The following is a 24,890-nucleotide window of genomic DNA, read 5'->3' as shown; positions in this document are numbered from 1 at the left end:
ATGAATGGATAAAGATGTGGTACATATATTCAATGGAATACTACTCAGCCATAAAAAAGAAATAATGCCATTCACAGCTGCATGGACAGACCCAGAGATTATCATATGAAGTAAGTTAAAGAGAAGAAGACAAGTACTACATGATATCGCTTATATGGGGAATCTAAAATATGACACAAACCAACATATCTATAAAACAAAAAAAAAGATTCACAGATATAGAGAACGGATTTGTGGTTGCCAAGGGAGGGGTGGGGGGAGGGAGGTATTGGGAATTTGGGATTAGCAGAGGCAAACATATACAGAAGGGATAAACAACAAAGTCCTACTGCATAGCACAGGTAACTATATTCAATATCCTAACCCTATATTCATATATATATGAATCATTTTGCTATACAGCAGAAATTAACACAACATTGTAAGTCAACTATACGTCAATAAAATAAAAATTTTTTTCGGAGTTCTCACTGTGACACAACAGGACTGGCAGCATCTCTGGAGCGCTGGGACAGGGTGGTCAAAAAAGGGAAAAAAAAAACCATCATCTCTTTGGAGTTTCCATTGTGGCTCAGCAGATTATGATCCTGACTAAGATCCATGAGGACAAATGGTTCCATCCATGGCTTTGCTCAGTGGATTAAGGATCTGGTGTTGCCGTGAGCTGTGGTGTAGGTCGCAGACGTGGCTTGGATCTGACATTGCTGTGGCTGTGTGGGGTAGGCCGGCAGCTGCAGCTCCAATTTGACCCCTAGGTTGGGAACTTTCATATGCCGTAGGTGTAGCCCTAAAAATCAAAAATGAAAACCAAAACAAACCACACCAAACAACAACAACAAAACCAAATAGAATGATCCGCAGATGGGTAAAGGCCTCTCGGTACCAGACACTCCTTAACTGAATGTGGGGCACATGGAGCTTGGTGTTGGTTGTCAGGATCCTAAGGTCTCTGGTCAGTCTCATTCAACAGGTCCCAGGTTTTGCCCTGGGTTTGTTTGGTTCATCTCTGGGAGCCTCCCGCCTGCTGAGAAGGCTGGTCCCCTCACATACCTCTGTGTCGTTGAATCGCTGGGGTTCTAGGCACGGGTTCCACTTGTCCAAGTGGGGAGACGGCATGAGGTCCAGAAATGGGTAAATGGATATTCTTGTAAAGTTGAACCCATGGATGCCATCTTCTGGAAACACTATAATCTGTACACCCTGTAAATCACGACATCAGAGTACATTCCGTCATCAGATCGTGGAGAGTGCCCCTTTCATCCAACAGCCGTCCAACTGTTGCTCTGGACCAGGAACCTGGGGTCGAGAGATGGTGGCTGGACTTGCAGGGATCTCGGCCCGGGGGGGAGCTGTCCCCTTGCTCTGAGGGTACAAAAGTCCTCCAGAAACAAGCACTGACTCTCTGGGCCTCATCAGGGAAGGTTACAGGTGAGCCTGGTTGAAGGGATGGGGCTTTGGAGGGGTTTGGAGCTGATGGTGGATGTGGAGACGGGAGCACGACTTTAAGTGGCCTTGAATATTGGGCTCAACACATGTGCTCTCTCTCGTCAGGTGGTTTTCAACCTTCACTGTGCATCTAAATCAGATGGGGAACTTCTGAAAAAAACACTCTTCATTTAGGGATGATGCTGGAATCCACCCCTAAAGTCTGTCTGCTTCAACGGATGATGGGTGGGGTCCTGGCAACAGTGTTTGTTTGAAGGACCCCACGTGATTCTAAGGTGCTGTCAAGGGTGGACTCACTGGAGTTCGGAGGTTTCCCTCCGAATCCTGACCACCCCACAGGCCCTCTCTTGCATCTGGGGCTCCCTGTGACAGCAACCTAAGGAAACCCAACAAACACGGCAGCCCTCAGCTCCCTGCCCGCCAGCATCTGCCGTGCTGCCTGCTCAGCTTACGTGGCTGAGAATGGCAAGCCTGGAGCACCGCCCCACCATGAAAGGTGGAGGAGGAAGGCAGCTCAGCCAAGAAGAATCTAAAATAACAGGCAGTTTGCGTCACTTATTTCCGGAATGCACTCCAAACTCTTTATCAGTTGTTTTCTTAGTTATAAAACCTTTGAAAGTCCAATTGCAGAAAATTTGGAAATATAAAGAATTCATAATCCTGTAACATGAAGACACTCATTGTTAACACCTTGGCTATTTTCATTTCCCTCTCTCTCTGCATATGTGTGTATGTAAAACTGAGATAATAATAAATATGTGGGAGTTCCCATTGTGACTCAGTGGTAACGAATCCGACTAGTATCCATGAGGACGCGGGTTCAATCCCTTTTTTTTGCGTCCCTCAGTGGGTTAAAGATCCAGCGTGGCTGTGGCTGTGGTGCAGGCCAGCAACTACAGCTCCGATTTGACCCCTAGCCTGAGAACCTCCATATGGTGCAGGTATGGCCCTAAAAAGGCAATAACAATAACAATAGAACATATGGTTTTCCATCTTGACTCTCTCACTATGGAACATCAAGACTACAAAGATACCTTCAGATAGATCACTTGTGTTATACGCTGGGTTATATTTAAGAGGACACTGCTGTTTATCCTCTACTATAGGACATTTGCATTATTCCCAACCTTCTGTAATAAAGGGAAAACTGTGATGACCATCTGTGTACGTGGTGCTCAGAACACTTCCTGAATGAGCACTGAGATTAATATTAATGAGCTTGGATTATTTCTTTAGAATAAAGCCTTATAAGTGAAAATACTAGGTCAATGTTATGAAAAATTTTTAACTTCTTAATATACATTGTCAAATAGCTTTCCAGAGAGCTGACAGCCACGTATACTTCTTCTGGCAGAATATGAGGTTGGTCATTTTACTGTACATTATTGACAAAAATTATCACAAATTGGATATAAATTGGATACATTCTTTGTCTACCTTTCCATGAGGTACCAGGGTACTTATTGATGGACAAGCTCACTTGAGGGTTATGTATCTAGTGAATGTACTACTGTTTGACTTCCTATTTTAAAAAAGATCACTCTAAAGATGACGGTTTTATCTCCCTTAGGACATTAGCCAGTTTTTTATCTACTAACAGATTCATTTCAACATTTATTTGACTGATGGATACACTCAGATAATATCTGTTCCTCAAATTCTCTTTTGCTTTTTTTTGCCTTTTTTTTAATGGCCACGCCCACGGCATATGGAGGTTCCTAGGCTAGGGGTCTAATCGGAGCTGTAGCTGCTGGCCTACACCACAGCCACAGCAATGCCGGATCTGTGCCACGTCTGCGACCTGCACCACAGCACATGGCAACGCCGGATCCTTAACCCACTGAGCGCAGCCAGGGATCGAACCTGCATCCTCGTGGATACTAGTCAGATTCCTTTCTGCTGAGCCACGATGGGAACTCCCTCAAATTCTCTTTGAACCAGCTCTACCATCTTACTGGTTCCTTCATTAATTAATAAGTTAAATAAAAGCTTTCGCATGCACATTCTCTACTTGTGTGAGAGTCACATTTTTAACTTTTTGAAAGTTATATTTGGACAAATATTTTCATTTATGAAAAAACTCTGAGAGCAGTGGATGGTTTCTTAGGAACAATAACTGTTATGCGTAATTAGATTAATATTAATATTAAATTGCATTTCCCAAATATCTGCCAGGAATGAGGAATCAAACCTGAGCCAGGGCAGAACTTGGGTCTGATGTGATTACCCGTGTGTTCTAGGAAGTCATTTGTATCCCTGATACAAGGCTTGAACGATTTTCAGATAGACCTTAGTGAGGTAAAAAATTCCTGGGGAATTAGGGCTGCCAACCCAGGTGATCGCCCAGCCTCACATCTCTAAGCCTGACTCCTTTTCTTCCCTGTAAATGCCTCTATCAAAAGAGAATTGTTTTGGAGTTCCCACTGTGGCTCGGTGGAAACGAATCCAACTAGTATCCATGAAGATTAGGGTTCGACCCCTGGCCTCCCTTAGTGGGTCGGGGATCTGGCATTGCTGTGCGCTGTGGTGTAGGCTGCAGACATGGTTCAGATCCTGAGTTGCTATGGCTGGTGCATAGGCCCGAAGCCACAGTTCCGATTCAACCCCTAGCCTGGGGACATTCCATATGCCGCATGTGTGGCCCTAAGAAGCAAAAAAAAAAAAAAAAAAAAAGAGAGAGAGAGAGAGAATGGCTTTAATTGGCCTGCTTAGGAATCTCTGCCTTTTAGAGCAAGTTTGATAAAAAAACTGACACATGCTTGGCATCAACCTGTCTTAGAGGTTGCTTTAACACATAACCACATAAGGGAACCCTAAAAATGACCAGATCAACAGCTTCATCCCTGCTCCTGGACCACAAACAGAAAAGGAATGATGCCTGCAGCCAGCTTGGGTTCAAGAAAAACATCTGTTTCACCTGGAGCAAGTGATGAAAATGCAAGGGTACACTGCAGTAAATCTCTGGGCTGCAGTATGGCAACTTCCAAGTGTGTTAACATGGTCTTAGGGACAGGATGGGGAAGAAGAGGGGGTGACATTTCAGCACCGTCCAAGCAAACGCCTCTGCAGAGAGAAGGGATCTTTGACAGGAGGATGTCCGTGGACATGGCCAGGGATGTTTTTACACTGACATCAGCGCAGACACAAATGAGGTGTGGATGGGAGGTGTGGATGGCGGAAAGATAACTGATCGTGTGATGTCAGTCAAGAGCCCCAAATGGCCCAGCAGGCTGGAATGATGAAATTTCACAGCATAAAGGTGAAGCTTTGCTCTTGGGTTAAATTAATTGACCTTACAAGTACAGGCCAGCCACGGCAGCACGTGTGCCCATGTGAAGAGGGGTCAGAAACTTTGGTTGACAGCAAGCGCCTTATGAATCCACAGTGAGATGTGGCTGCCAAGAGCTTGCTTTGGGGGGACAACACCTGGAATGAAAATGGTGGCAGGTCTCCTCCGCCCTGCCCTCCCTGGAACTGTGAGCAGCTCAGGGCTTGGCCATGACCCAGACGTCTTAGGCGGCAGGGCTGGAGCCGTGTTCCTCTCCCCGGAGATGCAGTCCGGAAGAGCTCTGGGGCCATGACAGCCATCCTCAGATTCGGGAAGAGAGCACGGATCTGAGGGATTCGGTCTGTTCTGTTCTGCTTGGGGAGGATAGGGCAATGGGTGGCAGTTACAGGGAGGCTGATTGCTGCTCATGGAAAGGAAGTCCTTTCCAGAAGTTCCCACCGTCCTCAAGTGGACAGTGACTCCTAGGTCACTGGAGGTGTCCAGAGAATAAAAGAGGAGCATCCCCCATCAGAAGTTGGAGCAGGCCTTCGAGGGCCCTTCTGATAACTGTGTTACATATACATATACTACAGGCTAGATTTTAAGTGTACGGTGGACCTGGCTGTCCAGGCAGTCCTGGCCACCTTGATTGAAGACAGAGTGTTGGCAGGACCTCTTGGCATGACCAGTCTGCCCTCTGAACTCACATATGTGGGGCTCTTCTGCTTGTACATAGTCCGCCTCCTGTGCAGGCGAGGCATGGCTTCCTTAAGCAGCGCAGGGCTGCCCCCACCCCCAGGGTTAAAGGCCAGAGGTCTCTCCCACAGACCATTTTCCTACAGTAAATTCTGGTGCCCACACCTCCCCACCATTCCTGGCAGGAGTAGGGATGTGGCCACGCAGGAAGCCTTTGTAAAGGCTATGCCTTGGCCCTCTGTCCACTGGGCTTGGTTCTGTCTGGACTGAGTTCTCAGGCTGTTCAGGCACAAGGACCAAAAGAGCCCCACGGAACTGGGAGGCAGCCACCAGCCACCCTGGGGCCATTTACCACTTGGAGAGCTTGAGAGGCCATTGTGCCTGGTGGCCTTCAAATTTTCTGCCCCTTTGAATGCATTGGGGAGTCTTAAAAAAATCCAGCCTGTACCCCAGCCGACTCTGCCGGCCTAGGAGCTGGGCACCCACTTTTGTTTACAGGCAGCCAAGCACTCCCTTGGCCCAGCCATGTGTGAGAACCCAAGGTCTGGCCCTGGGCTTCCCAGACTGGAGGAGAAGCATCACCTGGAGATCCTGCTAAAATGTAGATTCTGACTCAGCAGGTCCAGGGTCGGGAGGGGCTCCTGATGCTAATGGGCCTTGGACCACCCTCTAGCAAATGGGACTCATTCAACTCAGCTTTACCCCTGGAGCCCATTTCCCAGGGAGCTGCAGGGCCCACCGGCCAAGGGCTGATGAGCAGTGGACACGAGGCCCCAGGAGCACAGCTTGCCTTTTGAGCTGCGATCATCACTTGCTGTTCATAGATGTCAAGGTTCTGGTTCATGAGCTCCAAGGCCTGTGTGCGGCTGATGAGGGACAGCGGGTCCAGGCTGAGGATGGACCGGTGCTCATACACAGCAGCCACGTACTGGGCATCTTCAGCCTGGACCCCCAAGGCTGCCACGCTGCAGACACACAGGAAGAGGGCGAGCTGACGACTGGCTCCGGACATGATCAGGAATCTAGAATGTAACGAGGCAAGGAGAAGACAGCTGAGTCACGGGTCCTGCCAAGATTTCAACTTTCACAGCTGTGATTTATTAATCCCGGCAATTAAACTCACCCGCTGTGATGCTCAAAGGTTTGTTTCATGTTCCTAATAAGAGGCTATGTGTTTCTCTCCAAACACGTAGCGAGTTAGCTTTTAAAATGCCTCACTGTGTTAATGGTCTGGTTTTAGAACATTTCAAAACAGACCCGGTGTTTGCCACAATGTTCTTCCCCAGCAGGATGGCAGTCACTCTTCTAGCTGTGCGCCTCGGATTTGGGCAAAAGTAACTATTCTCATTATTTTACATAATTCGGTGACATAGTCCACAGCCCACCACCTGCCCTCCATACGCACAAACAATCCACAGCTATGACAGCTGTGATAACAATACAGCTCAGCTATCCTAGCCACAAAAACCTGATGGATCACTAGCCTTTGGTTAGTAATGAATATAAAGGGCAAACCTCCCTTTACACAGCACGACATTCTTTTTGGGGAGTCGGGGGAGCATGCCCGTGGCATGTGGAAGTTTCCCAGCCAGGGACTGAACCTGCACCACAGCAGTGATAACGTTGTGTCCTTAACCCACTAAGCCACCAGGTTATTCCAACATTCTTTAATCTGGTGCAGAGAAACTGCTGACCTATACTTAAATGCCAGTTTATGGACAGTCAAAAGAAGTCTTCCCATTAAAACATGACTTTTCCCCACTCCAAGACTCTTGGACTCTCTTGGACTCCAAGACTCTTGGGAAAAACAAGCATACTAGTTTGGAAATAAAATCCTCTTGCAGGATCCTGTTGTGGCTCAGCAGGTTAAGAATCTGATGGGTATCCATGAAGATGCGGGTTCGATCTCTGCCCTCACTCAGTCGATTAAGGATCTGGCATTGCTATGGCTGTGGTACAGCCCAGCAGCTATAGCTAGGATTTGACTCCTATCCTGGGAACTTCCAACTGCCACAGGTTTTGGCACTAAAAAGCAAAATAAAATAAAAATCCTTTTTCAGTAACCAAATGCAATCTTCTAGAAAGTAAACTCAGCTTTGCAGCTCCTACCATAAAAGATTTGAAGCAAATCATACCTCTGACAGTGACACTTCTGTGTGCCTTTTTCCACCCCCCCAGAATAGGAATTTTAATTTCTAATAGTTCTGTGTACTAGGTGTTTTAGAGTGAAGAGTCCAGTTCCGCCTTGAAAATCAGCCTGGCCTCCTGGCTGAAGCCCCTCCCCTGGCACACAGACTTCCCAGGTGGTGTGCCACGGTCAGGCCCCCTGCTCTGAGGCCAAGCGCCCAGGCTGACTAGCCGCCCTGGGAATCCAAACAAACATCAAGACAACAGAGACAAATTGAGGAACCATTTTCTCTTTAAAGAGAAAATGACACCCTGGCCAAGTCTACTCAGAACCCATGTTTGCATTTGAAAACTAGACTCTCCAAGCCACTGCACATTGCTTTTTCTCTCAAAAGTTCCAGGAACAAAAGCAACCATAATTATTTTCAGCAACAGACCACGGAACTGGAGTGCTCCATCAGAATCCTGGCAAACTCAGACTTCTCAGCATGATCAGCGTGCCCCGGCACCCCAGCCCTGCCCCATCTCAAACTGTTACTTCCTCCCCCAGGGAATAAACGTACCATCCAAATACCAGAGCCCAGGACAGGCTGCCATCCATCCGGGACACTGTGAACTGTGTTTGAAGATGAAAACAAGGGGCCTTTGAGTGAGCAGTCATGAGATTTTGAGTAGAAACAAAAGTAGAATTGATAAGCTTTCTTATCTGAATTTTGCCGCTGAAGAACAGCAAGGAATAATTTTTAAAGTCTCAAAATCTGTTTTCCACTTCATCTCTGGTTTCAGAATAATGATAATGGGGGTGGTGTGAGGGGGGAGACTTTTATCTTCAGTCATATTCACAGTATTTCTAAAGCATAAGGCTGTGGCCTCATTAAGGGATGGAGGGGGTGGGGGTGGAGGGAGCCCACGAACCAGGGCACGGTTGGGGGGGGTCAGGGGTCCTGGAGCCAGGAGTGGCATTGACACTGTCCTCCCTTTTCAGCTCAGAGCTGCACGGTACCGATTTGGGGACAGAGAACGTTTGTTTAAATCTCAGGGACTTGCAATCCAGCAAAACAAGGACATTGTGGGACCGGCAATATAGCACCTTTCTTTCTACTTTGAGAAAATACGTTTAGATTATTTACAAAAGGAGCCTGGTAGGAGAGCTGTGAGGGGCCATCATTTCTGCCTGAACAGAGGCAGGTCAGGAAGAAAAGGCTATGCGGATTCTTGCCAGTATTCACGTGAGAGAGAAGCCAGCCTGGTAAGGGAGGAGAGGATGAGTCATGATGATGAAAATAGGCACAGGAGTGTGCCCTCGCTGAAGAGTGGTGAAACCGCAGACGTTTTAACCAAATTGCAAACTCTGGTCTTCCCTCTTTATGTGGCACCACGCAGCAGCCGCAGGAAGGACCGAGCAAGGCCAGGGGCTTAGAGGGGCCTGGGCGCAGGCTGGAAAGTGGCCTGGTGCCGGCTCGGGACCAAGTGCAAGGGGGGTTGGGGGGCTCCCCAGGAATAATGGCCCCGGAAGTCATGAGGGTTTTGGGGATCCAGCAACTGATCCACCTGCAGCGCTGGCCAGGGCCTGGCCCATAAACAGAATGGTGGCTGGAGGTGTGTGTGCAGCCTGGAAAACGTGGCTACGAACATCCTTCCACCACAGGGCATCTGACACAAGGCTAAACTCCAGGAAGGCCCCACTGAGGTGACAGTGTGCTTCCACACTTTGCTTCATGCCCTCCACCAAGACGGGGGCTGGGAGGCGCTCACTGGGACATGCATGTGACACGTGCCAGGGCTCCACCTGGTGTGGGTGTTAGGGACCCAGCCGGGAAGGCACCCAGCCCTTCCCAGCGGACCCCTCCCCCATGTATGGGGAGACTGACACAGTCAAACACAAACAGCCCCCTGCTTAGGACGCTTTGACTTCATGATGGCTCAGAAGCCACATGCATTCAGTAGAAACCGTACCCAGAAGTTAGTATATGGACCTTTCTTGGGTGAGCGACGTGCAGTGCAACCCCATCTCTGATGCTGGGCAGGGCAGCCATGGCCTCCAGACACAAGGGTGAACAACCAACACACTGACCACCATTTGGGCCCACATCCCATCCTCTTTTCCCCTCTAAGTACAGACCTCCAGAAATTCCATGAGATAGTCAACCCTTTGTGGGGTTTTGGGGGGAGAGGGGATTTTTTTTTTGGCGTGCCTGAAGCATGTGGAAGTTCCTGGACCAGAGACCGAACCTGTGCCACGGCAGTGACAACACTAGATCCTTAACCCATTGAGCCACCAGGGAACTCCTCGACCCTTGTTGCAAAACAGGCCTTGTGTTAGAGGGTTCTGCCCCACTCACTTCAGGCTGATGGGAATGTTCTGAGGCCATGTAAGGTGGGCCTGGCTGAACTGGGATGTTTGGTAGCCTCGGTGTAGTAAATGCATTTTGAACTATGGTATTTCCAACGTACGGTGGGTTTGTTGGGATATTAACCCCATCATGAACTCAGGAAGTTCTGTACCTGGTATGTCAGATGGCAGTAAGTACTAGGAAGAGATAGAGATGGGGGAGGGTGCAGGTATCTGTGAGGAGGCCCTGGATACCTGGGGGATGAGGGTTCCGGGCAGAGGACTGCTCGGTCAAAAGGCCCAAGTGAGAGCTTTCGGGGATTCAAGAAACAGCAAGGACAGCAGTGCGCTGGAGCCCAGGGACCAGGAAAGGCTGAAGAAATTCGAAGTCAGAGGGAAAGAACGGCCCCACCCTCCTCCAGTCCCATCTCTTTGGAGCAGCCTTTGAGATCTGGTGAAAGCCTGAGTCAATCCAGACGCTCCCCTGCTCAGAATCACCCAGTGACTCCCCAGGGCCTGCAGAGTGAGGGAACGGACAGGAATGATGCTGAAATCAGCGGTGGGGTGGGGAGAGCACTGCTGATCTTTTTTTGGAGGAGGTGGGGCATGCCTGAGGCACGTGGAAGTTCTCAGGCCAGGGATCAAACCACCCCACAGCAATGGCCTGAGCCACAGCAGTGACAAGTCCTATCCTTAACCTGCTGAGTCACCAGGGAACTCCTAGCATCTTGGTCTTTTAACTGCCTTACAGAAGCCTCTGCTTTTCACTCATAAGGGAACATGTTATTTATCCGACATGAATCCTGGTCAGGAAGGTTCTTGTGATCTATGGGGAAAAGAAATCAAGGTCTAAATGGCATGGAAATCCACTTTGTGGAAATTTGATAACATGTCAATCACTAGATATTTTTACACACAGGGAACTTTCTCCTTCTTGCCAAATGATTCATCTTGATAATTAGCTGTGTTTCCTTCCTAGCCATGCTATTACAATAGTGTCTTTTGCAATGAAATGAAAGGATTATTATGAAGGTATCCTTAATAAGATAATTTCAGAGGCAGGTATATACATTTAAAATTTTATATTTAGACCTACTGATCTTTTTTAAAAAAGATCTTGTCACTCTTTACTTGTCAGGGAGAATAAGAGTCCCATGACTGGGAAAGAGGCAGGAAAAGTGGGCAGAGGAAATGTCACATCCTGTGGAACAAATCTGAGGGGCCTAAGTCATAAGGAGCGAGCACCATGTGTGCCTCTATGTGTTTCTGACAGGAGGCTAAGTTCCAAATAGCTTTAAACCTATACTCATGAATTTTGTGATTTCCTTATTTAATACATACTCCTTTTTATATAAGGGGAGAAATAACCCCATCTCCATCTAATTTCCATAATCTGGGAGTTCCCCTGTGGTGCAGCCAGTATTGTCATTGCAGCAGCTTGGGTTATTGCTGTGGCGAAGCTTTGATCCCTGGCCTGGGAACTTCCACAGCCAAAAAAAAAAAAAAAAAAAAAAAAAAGTACATAATCTGAATTTAAAGAAACCCCAAAGAGACCATGATTTCCCAGAGAGCTTCTTGTTCTCTGCCTCTGCCCTTGCTGAGGCTAGAAGTTGAGTCTGTCCATGACTGGCCCTGGAACAGTGGAAAGCCCCACAATGCTGGAGCTCAAAAAGCTCCAAGCAAGGCGTCTTCCACCTTGACTCAGGAGGCCGTGTCAGGTGGCACCTGAGGGTGATGCCAAGGTACAAGGCTGAATTCATGTGGAGCAGTGGGTAAATTATTAGGAACTCTGGGCTGAAATGGTACCTTGCGATTTCTCCTTTAAAAACATTCCAGCTATTATTTCCAAAAAAGAGAGTGATATACAGAAGTGTAACTGGGTGCAATTCTCTAAGACAGCTATACTTTAAAAAGTGGAAAAAATAAAACAAAACAAGTGTAACTGGGGCCCAGGCCTTTGACTGGGGCCCATTTTTTGTTGACTGGGGCCCATTTTTTGTTGACTGGAGTAATTCACTTAGAATACCACACGAGCAATCAAAGAATCGTGACACTTGAACTTTAAATAAGTCATCTTTCTTCTCCTCAAATGGGAACTATCTTCATATTTAAGACCAAACCTCTCCCTGAAACGTCCAGGTGTTTAATGGAAGGCTCTTTTCTTCACTTTGCTGTGCAGAGAAAAAGAGCCCAAGACTGAGCCTTCAGGCTCGCTACTGCCACCCTGTGGTCAATCTGAGTACCATGAACCCACGTGGGGATTTGCTCTGAAGAGCTGCAAAAGTTGGTCATTCTTAAGAAAATGGATGTTTTTCCTCCTTTTCTTCCCCCTTTCATTCCTAACACTTTCCCTATCTCTTTGACAGTGAAAAAACCCAGGAAACATTTGATTTTCCAAGATTGGATCTCATGAAAGCTACTTTTTATTCACCATGCACCCAGGACTTACTGCATTGTCTAGATTCATTGGTTCTAAATTTGTTGTGATTTCTTACATAGATGTGACTGGGTGTATAAAGTGATGCCGCCCATCCACATCGACAGAGAGCACCATGCATGAAGAAATCTGGCTCAGGTGAAGGATCTATAGGGACAAATTTTTATACAGATGACACACTGACTTTTTTTTTTTTTTGGCTTTTGTCTTTTTATGGCCGCACTCGTGTCATATAGTGGTTCCCAGACTAGGGGGTCCAATTAGAGCTAAAGCCGCCAGCATTCGCCAGAGCAACAGCAAGGTGGGATCTGAGTTGTGTCTGCAACCTACACCACAGCTCACAGCAACGCCAGATCCTTAACCCACTGAGCAAAGCCAGGGATTGAACCTGCGTCCTCATGCATGCTAGTTGGGTTCACTAATTGTCAAGCCACAACAAGAGCTTCCAGATGCTGCATTCCATTTTATGTTACATGTTGTTTTCAAACCACTTTAACATCCACTGTTTTATTTCATCTTCCTGTCACATAAAGCAGTGAAAGCAGACAGTAAAATTCCATTTTCATGGTTAAAGAATCCTCTAGGACTAGTTAGCAGGTAGAAAGGCCTGGAAAGCAGGTCTCCTGGCTCCTGGTCTAGCCTCCCAGCACACTGAAGATGAGGGTAATTTATCAGTCAGACCTTCAAAGACCACAGCGGCATCTTCAATGCAGCTGCAGCAGAATCCAACAAAAATTCAAAGAGGCCTCCCAAGGGAAGATTCTGGGTGGTCTGAGCAGAGCAGGGCCTCTCAAAAGTGGGGGTGACAGAGTCACCTACAGGGCTGGAGCTGCTGCTCTCTGGACTCCCCCGTACCCAGTTTTTATTCAGCAGGTGTGGGGTGGGGCCCTAGAACATGCATTTTGAACAAGTTCCCAGGTGATGCCGGTGTTGATGTTTCTGGTCTGGGGTCACCTGGAGAACCACTGGGCTAGAGGATTCAGGCAGGTACATTCTGACTCTATCTTTCCTTCACATCAAATAAAGGCATGTGTCAGAACCATTACCTTTATTTCCCAGGTGCCTGTCGAACAAGGCTGATAGAATGTGTGCAGATTTCAAAGTGCTTCCACTATATTTAGTGAAAATGAGCAGCAAAGTATTTAAACACTCAAACTTGAGGTGGGCAATGGGGAACCTCCTCCAAAAGAATCCGATCCAGGTCAGTTAAAAGAAGATTCAGTGCCCGTCTTTGCCTCAACAGGAGCATCACTGTGGAACCACGTCGTTACTGGTTTTCATTTTCTGAAATAAAAGTTCTCATTTTAAAAATAAAATGGATACAAAATAGATATTCCATTAGGCAATGACACGAGATGAATAAATATGGGAAAATAAATAATGTTTAAAATTTAAATACATTTTTAATTAATATGTTTTAATTTAGGGGAGTTCTTTAGCGGTCCAGTGGTTACAGCTCCATGCTTTCACCGCTGCAGCTCAAGTTCAAGACCTGGCTAGGAACTGAGATCCCATATCAAGCTGCTGCCCACCATGGCCAAAACAAACAAACAAACAAAAAAATGTTTTGGAGTTCCTGTGGTAATGCAGTGATAACGAACCCAACTAGCATCCATGAGGATGCAGGTTGGATCCCTGGCCTCACTCAGTGGGTTAAGGATCTGGCGTTGCCGTGAGCTGTGGTGTAGGTCACAGACGCTACTTGGTACTACATTGCTGTGGTGTGGTGTAGGACAGCAGCTGCAGCTCCAATTCAACCCCTAGCCTGGGAACTTCCATATGCAGTGGGTGTGGCCCTAAAAAAAAAAAAAAAGACAAAAAAGGTTTTAATTTGAAAATAATGTAATTATTTATAATATAATTATACATTTATAAATAGGTAATCTGAAAAAGCCTTCCAATTATATTCTGCAAAAGTGTATCAGATTTCTTCTCAAAAGTTTATCTGAAATCTTCAAGGGCCAAAATGAATTGCTGAGGAAGTCTTAAACTGTGGCTCAGAGACCTGCACCATGGGGGGCAGGGAAAAAAAGAGAGAGGCTTCCTTACTGTCCATCAGTCTCGGGACAGAAGGGCGGTGCAGGCACTGGTGGTTGCCCTGCTCTTCTGGAACGTCTTTGACTTCTGCCTGGGTTTCACCTTCTCATCCTCCAGGACTATCATCAATGTCTCTGAAATAAGCCTCAGTGGGAGTCAGCAAAGAACTGTCTATCAAAGCCCTCGGGAAATTTCTCCTGCGTTTCCTTGTTGGACCACCTTCAATTAGAGTCATCTGAAGAACCACCTTGTAGGGAACGAGGACCTGGAGGCTGGACGTGACGAAACACAACCAGCACTTGAGACATAAGATGCCCTAGAACCACGTGCTCAGAAACGGGGGCAACGTAAAGGTTCTCGTGAACATTAAGCATATGGTGGATACAACACCCCTAAGGGTCTGGTGGGCCGGATACCACTGTGTCAAGTCCCATCACACCTGTGCTCTTCTCTGCCAGCGGCTCAGGACTGAAACACCCAGATCACAGACCTGCAGGACACCCTGCATGCAGACAGTGGAGAACAACGGAATGGGCAATAAAGCCAAGGAACCGTGGTTCCCAAGTCACTCCCTAACAGGATGCTCTGGAAACACTGAATGGATGACAGTAGGAAGAGTAAAAGAGACAACGAAAAAGGCTAGAGTGAAGTAGAACAGAGCACTAGGAAAAACATGCCAAAGGCCCCTTCTCCTACGGAGGGTACAGGAAGTATACACCAGGGACAAGCAGAGTCAAGTTCAGCAAGAGAGAAAATGTAACAAGCGAGCAAACAGGTCCAGCTTCTGTCCGTGTTGCGCTCTGGTGGAGGATGCTCACGAACATGGTGGGAGGTGCAGACGACCCACAGCACCGTGAGAGGGCGGCACACCGTCAAGAATGACAGTTCCCTTAATGGCTCAGCAGTTAAGGAACCCAGCTGGGATCTATGAGGATGTGGGTTCCATCTCTGGACAGGGGTCCAATCTGAGCTGTAGCTGCTGGCCTACACCACAGCCACAGCAGTGCCAGATCTGAGCCGCATCTGTGACCTACACCACAGCTCATGGCAGTGCTGGATCTTTAACCCACTGAGAGAAGCCAGGGATCAAACCCACGTCCTCATGGATACTAGTTGGGTTCATTACCACTGAGCCACAACGGGAACTCCTAGGTGTGGACCTTTGAGTGTTAAAATATCAGACTTGACATTCCCTGGTGGCCTAGCATTTAAGGATTCAGCACTGTCTCTGCTTTGGCTCAGGTTCAATCCCTGGCCTGGGAACTTCCACATGCTGTGAGCATGGCCAAAAATAAAATAAAATACCTGATTTGAAATCCTGGCTCTGCTAATTACTCCTTATATAACCTTGGAAAAATTATTTATCACAACTAAGCTTCAACTTCATCTACAAGCAGGACATGAAAATATCCAATTTAAAGTGCTTAGTGTTTGATAAGTGGACACTAGCTAAAATTGAAGAATATGTCCCAATAGATGAAAGCTGCAAACGAATAATATCCAATATGAAGCTAGGAAAATGTATACAAACCAGGGGGAATATTAAGCAAAAATTTTAAAGATAGTTATGCTAAACAAACATATAGTGAAAACTTTTCTGCATTTACAATGATAATAGCTAAGTTAAACATATATTCCAGAGTTCTCTGGTGGTCTAGTGGTTAGGATTTAGTGCTTTCACTGAGGCCTAGGTTCAATCCCTGGTTTGGGAACTGAGAGCCCACATCAAGTCGCTGCATCCAGCAGCCAACCCCCATCACCCCCCCCAAAAAACCTCCGCCCATGTATGTATGTATGTATGTATGTAAACAAAAACTGGAAAAGAATGTGAGAAGTCAAATACCATCTGATATCACTTATTTGTGGAATCTAAAATATGGAACAGATGATCCCATCTTAACAAAAACAAAACAGAAACAGCTCATGGCCAAGAAGAGCAGACTTGGGGTTCCCAGGAGGAAAAGGAGAGGGAGTGGGAGGGAAGGGCATTTTGGTGGTTTTGGGGGATGCAAACTGTTATACCTGGGATGGATGGGCAATGGGGCCCAACTGTACAGCATAAAGAAATGTGTGTAATTCGGTCACTTTGCTGTACAACAGAACTTGAAGAAAAATTGTAAATCAACTATACTTTAATAATTTTTTTAAAAGAAAAGGAAAAAAATGTATAAGTAGACCTACACAGTTTAAACTCATGTTAAGAGTTCACTGTACTTCCTAACTCATTTTACAAAGCCACGATTACCCTAGTATCAAAACTAGACAAAGACAGTACAAGAAAATAAAACCACAGACGAATATCTATCATGAACATAGATGTGAAAATCTTCAACAAAATACTAGCAAATCAAACCTAATAATTTATAACAAGGATTCTACACCACGACCAAGTGAGAGCATGCAAGTCAGGCATGCAAGGCTGGTTCAACATTTGAAAATCAACTCATGTAATCTGTCATTCCGAAACTGACAACACTTATGACTTGAATCTAGTGCCAGGACTTGAAACTGGCCTAAACTCAGATGGGGACTTGAACCCACAGTTTTTAAATTATTCTAATTTAAGTCCATCTTGCATCTGGACTTACCGAGGTTCAGGTTTTTTGTGCCTCGGCACAGAAGGAATTCAGCAAGAGACAGTGATAGGCAAGAAAAAGATTTATTAAGATAGGACATTTGTAAGAGATGCAAGCCGGCAGGCAAGGAGGCTCTGTACTGAGAATTAGGTAGGCTACACTTTTATCATCCAAGGGGAGTGGGGGCAGGAAAAGACCACTTCTTCCTCTATCTTCAAAAATCCTCCTTGAAATCCAGTAAGAGAGTATATTGCACCCTACAAGGTCAAACTAGGACCTTCACGGTGCTTAATCAAATCAGCAGAAGGTGGTGCTTCAACTCCTCCCCTTGGTCTGAACCTGAATGCAGGCCTCACCCCCGCCCCCACCCAATGACCTGAGGCATATCTTGTGCCTCCACTAGTTAAGCAAGCCTGCCTCCTTCTGATGGCTTTTTAAATAGTACTTTTTAATTAATCAGTTACATTTATAGTTGTATAATGATCATCACAACTAAATTGTATAGCATTTCCATCCCAAACCCCCCAACCTGTCTCATTTGGAAACCCTAAGTTTCTCAAAGTCTGTGAGTCAGTATCTGTTCTGCAAAGGATTTCATTGTGTCCTTTTTAAATTTTTTATTTATATATTTATTTATTTATTTTTGTCTTTTGTCCTTTTACGGCCACACCTGCGGCATGTGGAGGTTCCCAGGCTAGGGTTCTAATTGGAGCTGTAGCCGCCAGCCTACACCAGAGCCACAGCAACGCAGGATCCGAGCTGCGTCTGCGACCTACACACCACAGCTCATGGCAACACCAGATCCTTAACCCACTGAGCAAGGCCAGGGATCAAACCCACAACCTCATGGTTCCTAGTCAGATTTGTTAACCACTGAGCCATGATGGGAACTCCTGTGTCCTTTTTTCAAATTCCACATGTAAGTGATAGCATTTGATGTGTCTCAATGTCTGGCTCACTTCACTTAGCATGATAATTTCTAGGTCCATCCATGTTGCCACAAATGCTGTTATTTCTTTCCTTTTAATGGCTGAGTAATATTCCATTGTGTGTATGTACCACAACTTCTTTATCCACTTCTCTGTCAGTGGGCATTTAGGTTGTTTCCATGTCTTGGCTATTTGTATACAGTGCTGCAATGAACACTGGAGTACACATAACTTTTCGAGTCATGGTTTTCTCTGGATAGATGCCCAGGAGTGGGATTGCTGGATCCAATGGCAGTTCTATTTTTAGTTTTCTGAGGAAGCTCCATACTGTTTTCCATAGTGGTTGCACCAATTTACAATCCCACCAACAGTGTAATAGAGTTCCTTTTCTCCACACTCTCTCCAGTGCTTATTGTTTGTAGACTTTTTGATGATGGCCATTCTGGCCCAGTAAGGTAGTACCTCATAGTGGTTTTGATTTGCATTTCTCTAATGATGAATGATGTTGCACAGCTGTTCATGTGTTTTTTGGCCATCTGTATGTCTTCTTTGGAGAATTGTCTGTTTAGATCTTCTGCCCATTTTTTGATGGGGTTGTTTGTATTTTTGGTATTGAGCTGCAGAAGGTGTTTATAGATTCTGGACGTTAATCCCTTGTCCGTCCACTCATTTGCAAATATCTTCTCCCATTCTGTGGGTTGTCTTTTTGTTTTGTTTAGGGTTTCCTTTCGCTATGCAGAAACTTTTAATTTTAATTAAGTCCCATTTGTTTATTTTTGTTTTTATTGTCATTACTCTAGGAGGTGGATCTTGGGAGATGTTGCTGTGGTTTATGTAGGAGGGTGTTTGTCCTATGTTTTCCTCTAAGAGTTTTGTAGCATCTGGTCTTATATTTAGGTCTTTAATCCATTTTGAGTTTATTTTTGTGTATGGTGTTAAGAAGTGTTCTAATTTCATTTCCATGTGGCTGTCCAGTTTTCCCAGCACCACTTATTGAAGGGGCTATTTTTTCTCCATTGTATATTCTTGCCTCCTTTGTCATAGATGAGTTGACTGTAGGTGCATGGGTTTAATTCTGGGCTTTCTATCCTGTTCCACTGATCTATATTTCTGTCTTTGTGCCAGTGTCATATGGTTTTGATGACTGGAGCCTTGTAGCATAGTCTGAAGTCAGGGAGCCTGATTCCTCCAGCTCCATTTTTCTTTCTCAGGACGGCTTTAGGTATTCTGGGTCTTTTGTGTGATGGCTTTCTTGAGCAATTATTAACTTACAGTCACCTCCCAAAGTTCCCTAGGTTTCCCCCTCTATCGACGCCTTACTGGGACTCCTACAACTACCCGTGTAACTATCCTATTCAATCCCTATCAATATCAATGGACTGAAAAAGAAAAAACCGATATGGACAAAATAGGTGATAAAATCCAACACTCCTGGGAATTCCCATTGTGGCTCAGCAGAAACGAATCCAACTACTATCTGTGAAGATGCGGGTTCAATCCCTGGCCTCACTCAGTGGGTTACGGATCCGGCATTGCCATGAGCTGTGGTGTAGATTGCAGACACGGCTTGAATCTGGCACTGCTGTGGCTGTGGTGAAGGCTGGCAACTGCAGCTCCAATTTGACCCCTAGCCTGGGAACTTCCATATGCTGCAAGTGTGGCCCTTAAAAAAAGCAACAACAACAACAAAAACACTTTATGATAAAAACTCTCAGTAAACTAGAAGTAGAGGGGCAAACTTCCCCAAGGTGACCAAGAACATCTACAGAAAAACCCCACAGTTAACATACTTACTGGAGAGACCTGTAAGACCAGGTATAAAACAAGGATGCCCCCTCTGCCCACTCCTTTTCAATACTGTACTAGAAGCTGTAGCTAATGCAATAAGAGAAAGGAAATATAAGGTACAGAGATTGAGAAAGAAGATATAAAGTTTTTTTTTTGAAAATGACATGATTACCTATGTGAAAAATCTGAAAGAATGGACAAAAAAATTTTTTTTAAAACTCTCCTGGAACTAATAAGTGATTATAACAAAGTTGCAGGATAAAAGGTTAATATACAAAGATCAATTACTTTCCTATATACCAGCAATTAACAAATGGAATTTGAAATTAAAAACACAGTACCAGGAGTTCCCGTCGTGGCACAGTGGTTAATGAATCCAACTAGGAACCATGAGGTTGCAGGTTCGGTCCCTGCCCTTGCTCAGTGGGTTAATGATCCGGCGTTGCTGTGAGCTGTGGTGTAGGTTGCCGACGTGGCTTGGATCCAGCGTTGCTGTGGCTCTGGCGTAGGCCCGCAGCTGCAGCTCCGATTCAACCCCTAGCCTGGGAACCTCCATATGCCGCGGGAGCGGCCCAAGAAATAGCAAAAAATAAATAAATAAATAATTAAAAAAATAAAATAAAAAATAGAAAAACACAATACCAGAGTTCCTGTCATGGGTCAGTGGTAATAAACCCAACTAGGATCCATGAGGACGTGGGTTCAATCCCTGGCCTTGCTCAATGGGTTAAGGATTCTGCATTGCTGTGGCTGTGGTGTAGGCCAGCAGTTGTAGCTCAGATTAGACTCCTAGCCTGGGAACCCCCTATATGTTGTGAGTGCGACCCTAAAAAGCAAAAATAAATAAATAAATAAATAAATAAAAATGAAGAACACAATACCATTTACATTAGCACCCCCAAAATGAAATACTTAGGTATAAATTATGTACAAGATATATATGAGAAACAACAAAACTCTTATTAATGAAAAAAAAGGATTAAATAAATGGAGAAATATTCCATTACTGTTCATATCCTCTCTTAATTTCTTCAGTATTTTCACTATCTCCCTTTTGAATTCGATGTCTGTCAGACTGCAGGGGTCTGTTTCATTGTTGACTGCTTTAGGTGAATTCTCTTACTCCTTTAACTGGGAATGGTTTCTGAGCTTCTTCATCTTGCTTGTGTTTTTCTTTTTCTGTGAGTTCGGGGAAGCCAAACTATACTCTTAAAAAGCTACTTCTATACAATAATACCCCTTTGTATTTTGGGGGGGTTATTATTTATTTTGGGGGTGGGAATGTGAATATTTGCTGTCTCTTTCTTCAGTGTGAGCAGGCTGTTACTCCCAGGATGCTCAGTGTGTTTTCAGGGAGAAGGAAGCAATAGGTAGGGCCAGCAGTCAGTGCCTGGTTGCTGGGCTCTCAACAGCAGCAAGGACCTGCAGGAAAGTGGCACAGGCTGCTCCTAGTTGCAGTGCCCTGGGAAGTGGTCATAAGCTCTAGGCAGATCTTCAAGGTGACCAGAGCATTTGGCAGTGGCAGTAGCAGCAGCAGCAGCAGTTCCCAGGGGAGTGAGAGCAACAACAGCTTGTGTTTGAGTGCAATGCCCTCCTCTGAGGTGATTGGAACCTCAGGTGGTGCCTGTTCAGGGGCCATGGGAGTGGGCCCTGACCATCTCTAGAGTCAGTGATAACTGTGGTAGTTTACCCCTGCCACCTGTAGTTCACGCATGAAGCAAACCGTCTTACTTAGCCCACATAAGAGGTGCTTCCATGAAGCAACCTGTCTCACTTAGCCCACACAGGAGGTGCTATACAGGCTGCTCCTAGTTGCAGGATCCTGGGAAGTGACAGAGATCAGGCATGTGGGTACCGCCCAGAATGTCTGGCACCAACAGGTGGTATTTGGTCACAATGCCCTCCTCTGTGGTGCCCTTTTGGTGAACGGGGGCTGCAAGTGATTTTTGTTCAGGTATCCCCAGTGGTAGTGGGCCACGCCCACCCCTGGAATCAGAGATAACTGTGGCGGTTTGTCCCTGCCACCTGCAGACCATGCAAGAAGCACCCTGTCCTGCTTAGCCCACGAAGAAGGTGCTGCACCAGATGCTCCTAGTTGTAGAGTCTTGGGAAGGGACAGTGACCATGTGTCTGGGCGCTGCCCAGAGCATTTGGCAGTGGCAGCTGCAGGGCAGGTGTGTTCCTAGGGGAGTGAGAGCAACAGCATATGGTGCTTGGCTGCAGTGCCCTTTTTTTTTTGACAACCCCTGAGGTGACTGGGGCTGCAGGTGGAGCCACTCACAGGCCCCCAGTGGTGGCAAGCCACGCCTCCCTCTGGCCTCTGAGAGGACTGCTACAGTCTGTCCCTGCCACCTGTAGATCATACAAGAGGCACCACGTCACACTTAGCCCCCTGATGCCCTTAGCCCACACAAGAGGTGCCTGGCCACCAGCAGCCTGCACAAGAATCGCCCAATCTCTCCTAAACAAGCAAGAGGCTTCTAGTCACCCTCAGCCTGTGCAGAGCTGCCCTGCCCTCTAAGCCCCTGGGCATGCGCACACCCCAATGCAGGGCGTTTCCTATGGTGGTCCGCCCCTCCTCCTTTCACCCTCCCCAACAATGGTGCCCTGCCTCTCCTGTGGGTCCGGACCTTCTCCCCGGTTCCCGCTAACGTGGCGTTCCCCTCCTCAGCCGGTGTTGTTCTGCTCCTTAGCCCCTCATGCCATCCCCAGTCCTCTCTCTCCCCGGGGCTGATCTCCGTAGCCTGAGTCTCAGCGCCCAGCCCCGGCCCAAGCGTCTCAGGCAGTGGTGTCCAGGCCGGTGGTTCAGATGATCTGTGTGGCTCTCACTCTGCTGTGCTGTCCTCAGTCGAGCTGCTGCACTTTTCCCAGTGACTTTGAGGTCCCGCCAACTCGGCTGACCTTTCCGTCAGTTAGGTGGCTTCCCAGGGTGTGGGTTCTCTTTCTCCTTCACAGCTCCCTATCAGGAATGCTAGTCCCGTCCTGATTCCTTTTCTCTCTTTTTTTCTTTTGTTCTACCCAGTTATGTCAAGAGTTTCTTGCCCTTTTTGGAGGTTTAAGTTTTTCTGCCAGCATTCAGTTGATGTTCTATACTAGCAGTTTTGCATGTAGATGTGGTTTTTGTTTTGTTTTTGTTTTGTTTTGTTTGATGTGTTTGTGGGAGAAGGTGAGCATGACCTCTTACTCCTCTGCCATCCTGCTCCGCCTCCTAGAGTGATATTCCAAATTCGTGGAGAGGAAACTCAACATTGTTAAGACGTCAGTTCTTCTCTACTTGATGTACAGATTGAATATAAATTCAATTAAAATCCCAGCAAGTTCTGTGGTAGATATCTACAGTGACTTGGAAGTTTATATGGAAAGGCCAAAAGACCCCAAATCACCAATACAACATTGAAGAACAAATTCTGAGAACTAACACTATCTGACTTCAAGACTTGCTATAGAACTACAGTAATCAAGTCAGTGTGGTATTGGCAAAAGAACAGACAAATACATCAGTGAAAAAACAAAATAGAAAGAACAGGCAAATACATCAGTGAAAAAACAAAATAGCACAGAAATAGACCCACATAAATATAGTCACCTGATCTCTGACAGAGGAGCAAAGGCAGTCTTTTCAACAAATAGTGCTGGAACAAGTAAACAAACATCCACATGCAAGAAAATCAGTCTAAACACAGACCTTACCCTCTGTGTGTTTTGTCCAACAGCACCAAACCATTAACTCTGTTCTGACACTACCTACTTGAAGCTAGTACAGATCGAGCCTACACCTTCAGGGCTCAGTCCTCCCCAGTTTGACTGACAATGGCAAATCCAGGGTGCTAGCTATTGCTTCTGACTGACTGGCTTTAAACTGGAGATTCCCACAACCCTCTCCTCCTGTTTGATTAATGTGCTAGAGCAACTCACAGAACTCAGAGAAACACTTACTTCCATTACCAGTTACTTATTTAAAAGATATGATAAAAGACAGCAGATGGAGAGGTATATGGGAAGAGAAGCCCTCTGCATCTCAACGTATTCACCAGCCCAGAAGCTCTCTGAACCTCTGAACCTCGTCTTTTGGGCATTATTGATTAAATCACTGGCCACTGGTGACTGAACTCAAACTCCAGCCCCTGTCCCCTCCCAGGAGGTCAAGGGTGGGAGTGAGGTGGCCAAATTACAAAACTTTACTCACACAGTTGATTCCCCTAGCAAACAAACTCCCTCTTTAGGAGTTTTCAGAAAGTTATCTCATTCACATAACCACAGGCTTGGTTGAAGGGAGCTTGTTATGAATATTGACTCATTTATTGCCTTTATCACTAAGGAAGTTCCAAGGATTTTAGGAGCTCTGTGCTAGAAATGGGGATGAAGACTAAATATATATTTGTTATTATAAAACTCATCACAAACACCCTTCACAAAAATTAACTCAAAATACATCACAGACCTAAATGTAAGGTGTAAACCTATAAAACTCCTAGAAGACAACATAGGAAAAAACCTATATGACACTGGGAATAGTGATGACTTCTTTGATACAACACCAAAGGCACAATCCATGCCTTTGGATAATAACTGGCAAGCTGGACTTTATTAAAATGGAAAACTTCTGCTCTGTGCCCAGAAATAAAATCATGCACCTATGGTCAATTAATCTTCAACAAAGGAGGCAGGAATACACAATGGAGAAAAGACAGTCCATTCAGCAAGCAGTGCTGGGAAAGCCAGACAGCCTCATGTAAATCAATGAAGTTAGAACACCCCCTCACATCATACACAAAAATAAATTCAAAATGGTTTAAGGACTTAAATGCAAAACATGACACCATAAAACTCCTAGAAGAGAACACAGGCAAAGCATTCTCTGGCATAAACTGTACCAATGCTTTTTCTAGGTCAGTCTCAGAAGGCAATGGAAATAAAAGCAAAAATAAACAAATGGAACATAATCAAATTTATAAACATTTGCACAGCAAATGAAACCATAAAGAAAATGAAGACAGCCTACATACGGGGAGAAAATATTTGCAAATGATGCCACTGACAAGGGTTTAATTTCCAAAATATGCAAACAGCTCATACAGCTCAGTAACAAAAAACCCAAACAACCCAATCGAAAAATGGGCAGAAGACCTAAATAGATATTTCTCAAAAAAAGACATACAGGTTGCCAATAGGCACACGAAAAGATCCTGAACACTGCTAATTATTAGAGAAACGCAAATCAAAACTACAATGAGGTACCCACACACCTGTCAGA

The 24,890-nt window shown here is 45.8% G+C and overlaps 1 protein-coding gene across 32 annotated transcripts in view; it reads right to left on the bottom strand.

Annotated features, from left to right (window-relative positions):
• The window catches only part of BTD (biotinidase), a 61,918-nt gene that overhangs the window by 13,488 nt on the left and 23,540 nt on the right, over nucleotides 1-24,890 (bottom strand). For 11 of the 32 annotated variants that reach the window (XM_003483128.5, XM_084991800.1, XM_013981377.3 and 8 more), the window contains 2 exons: nucleotides 6,201-6,432; nucleotides 1,051-1,200 (listed from right to left, as the gene is read on the bottom strand). The exons of 1 other annotated variant lie outside the window; for it this stretch is intronic. In XM_003483128.5, coding sequence (XP_003483176.1) covers nucleotides 1,051-1,200; nucleotides 6,201-6,432 — 382 coding nt within the window. Of the gene's footprint in view, nucleotides 1-1,050; nucleotides 2,244-3,896; nucleotides 6,433-8,100; nucleotides 8,154-13,352; nucleotides 13,591-24,890 lie in introns of all 32 variants that reach the window. 20 more of the 32 variants (XM_084991793.1, XM_084991795.1, XM_084991791.1 and 17 more) reach the window with 5 other exon arrangements.

This window comes from Sus scrofa, chromosome 13 (assembly GCF_054392235.1).
Source record: "Sus scrofa isolate SSC_HxYL_T2T_F1_AM1 chromosome 13, Sscrofa_HxYL_maternal_Yorkshire_Landrace_v2.0, whole genome shotgun sequence".
Lineage (NCBI taxonomy): Eukaryota > Metazoa > Chordata > Mammalia > Artiodactyla > Suidae > Sus > Sus scrofa.
The sequence above is the reverse complement of the archived record's forward strand: the minus strand, read 5'-3'. Positions and strand labels throughout refer to the sequence as shown.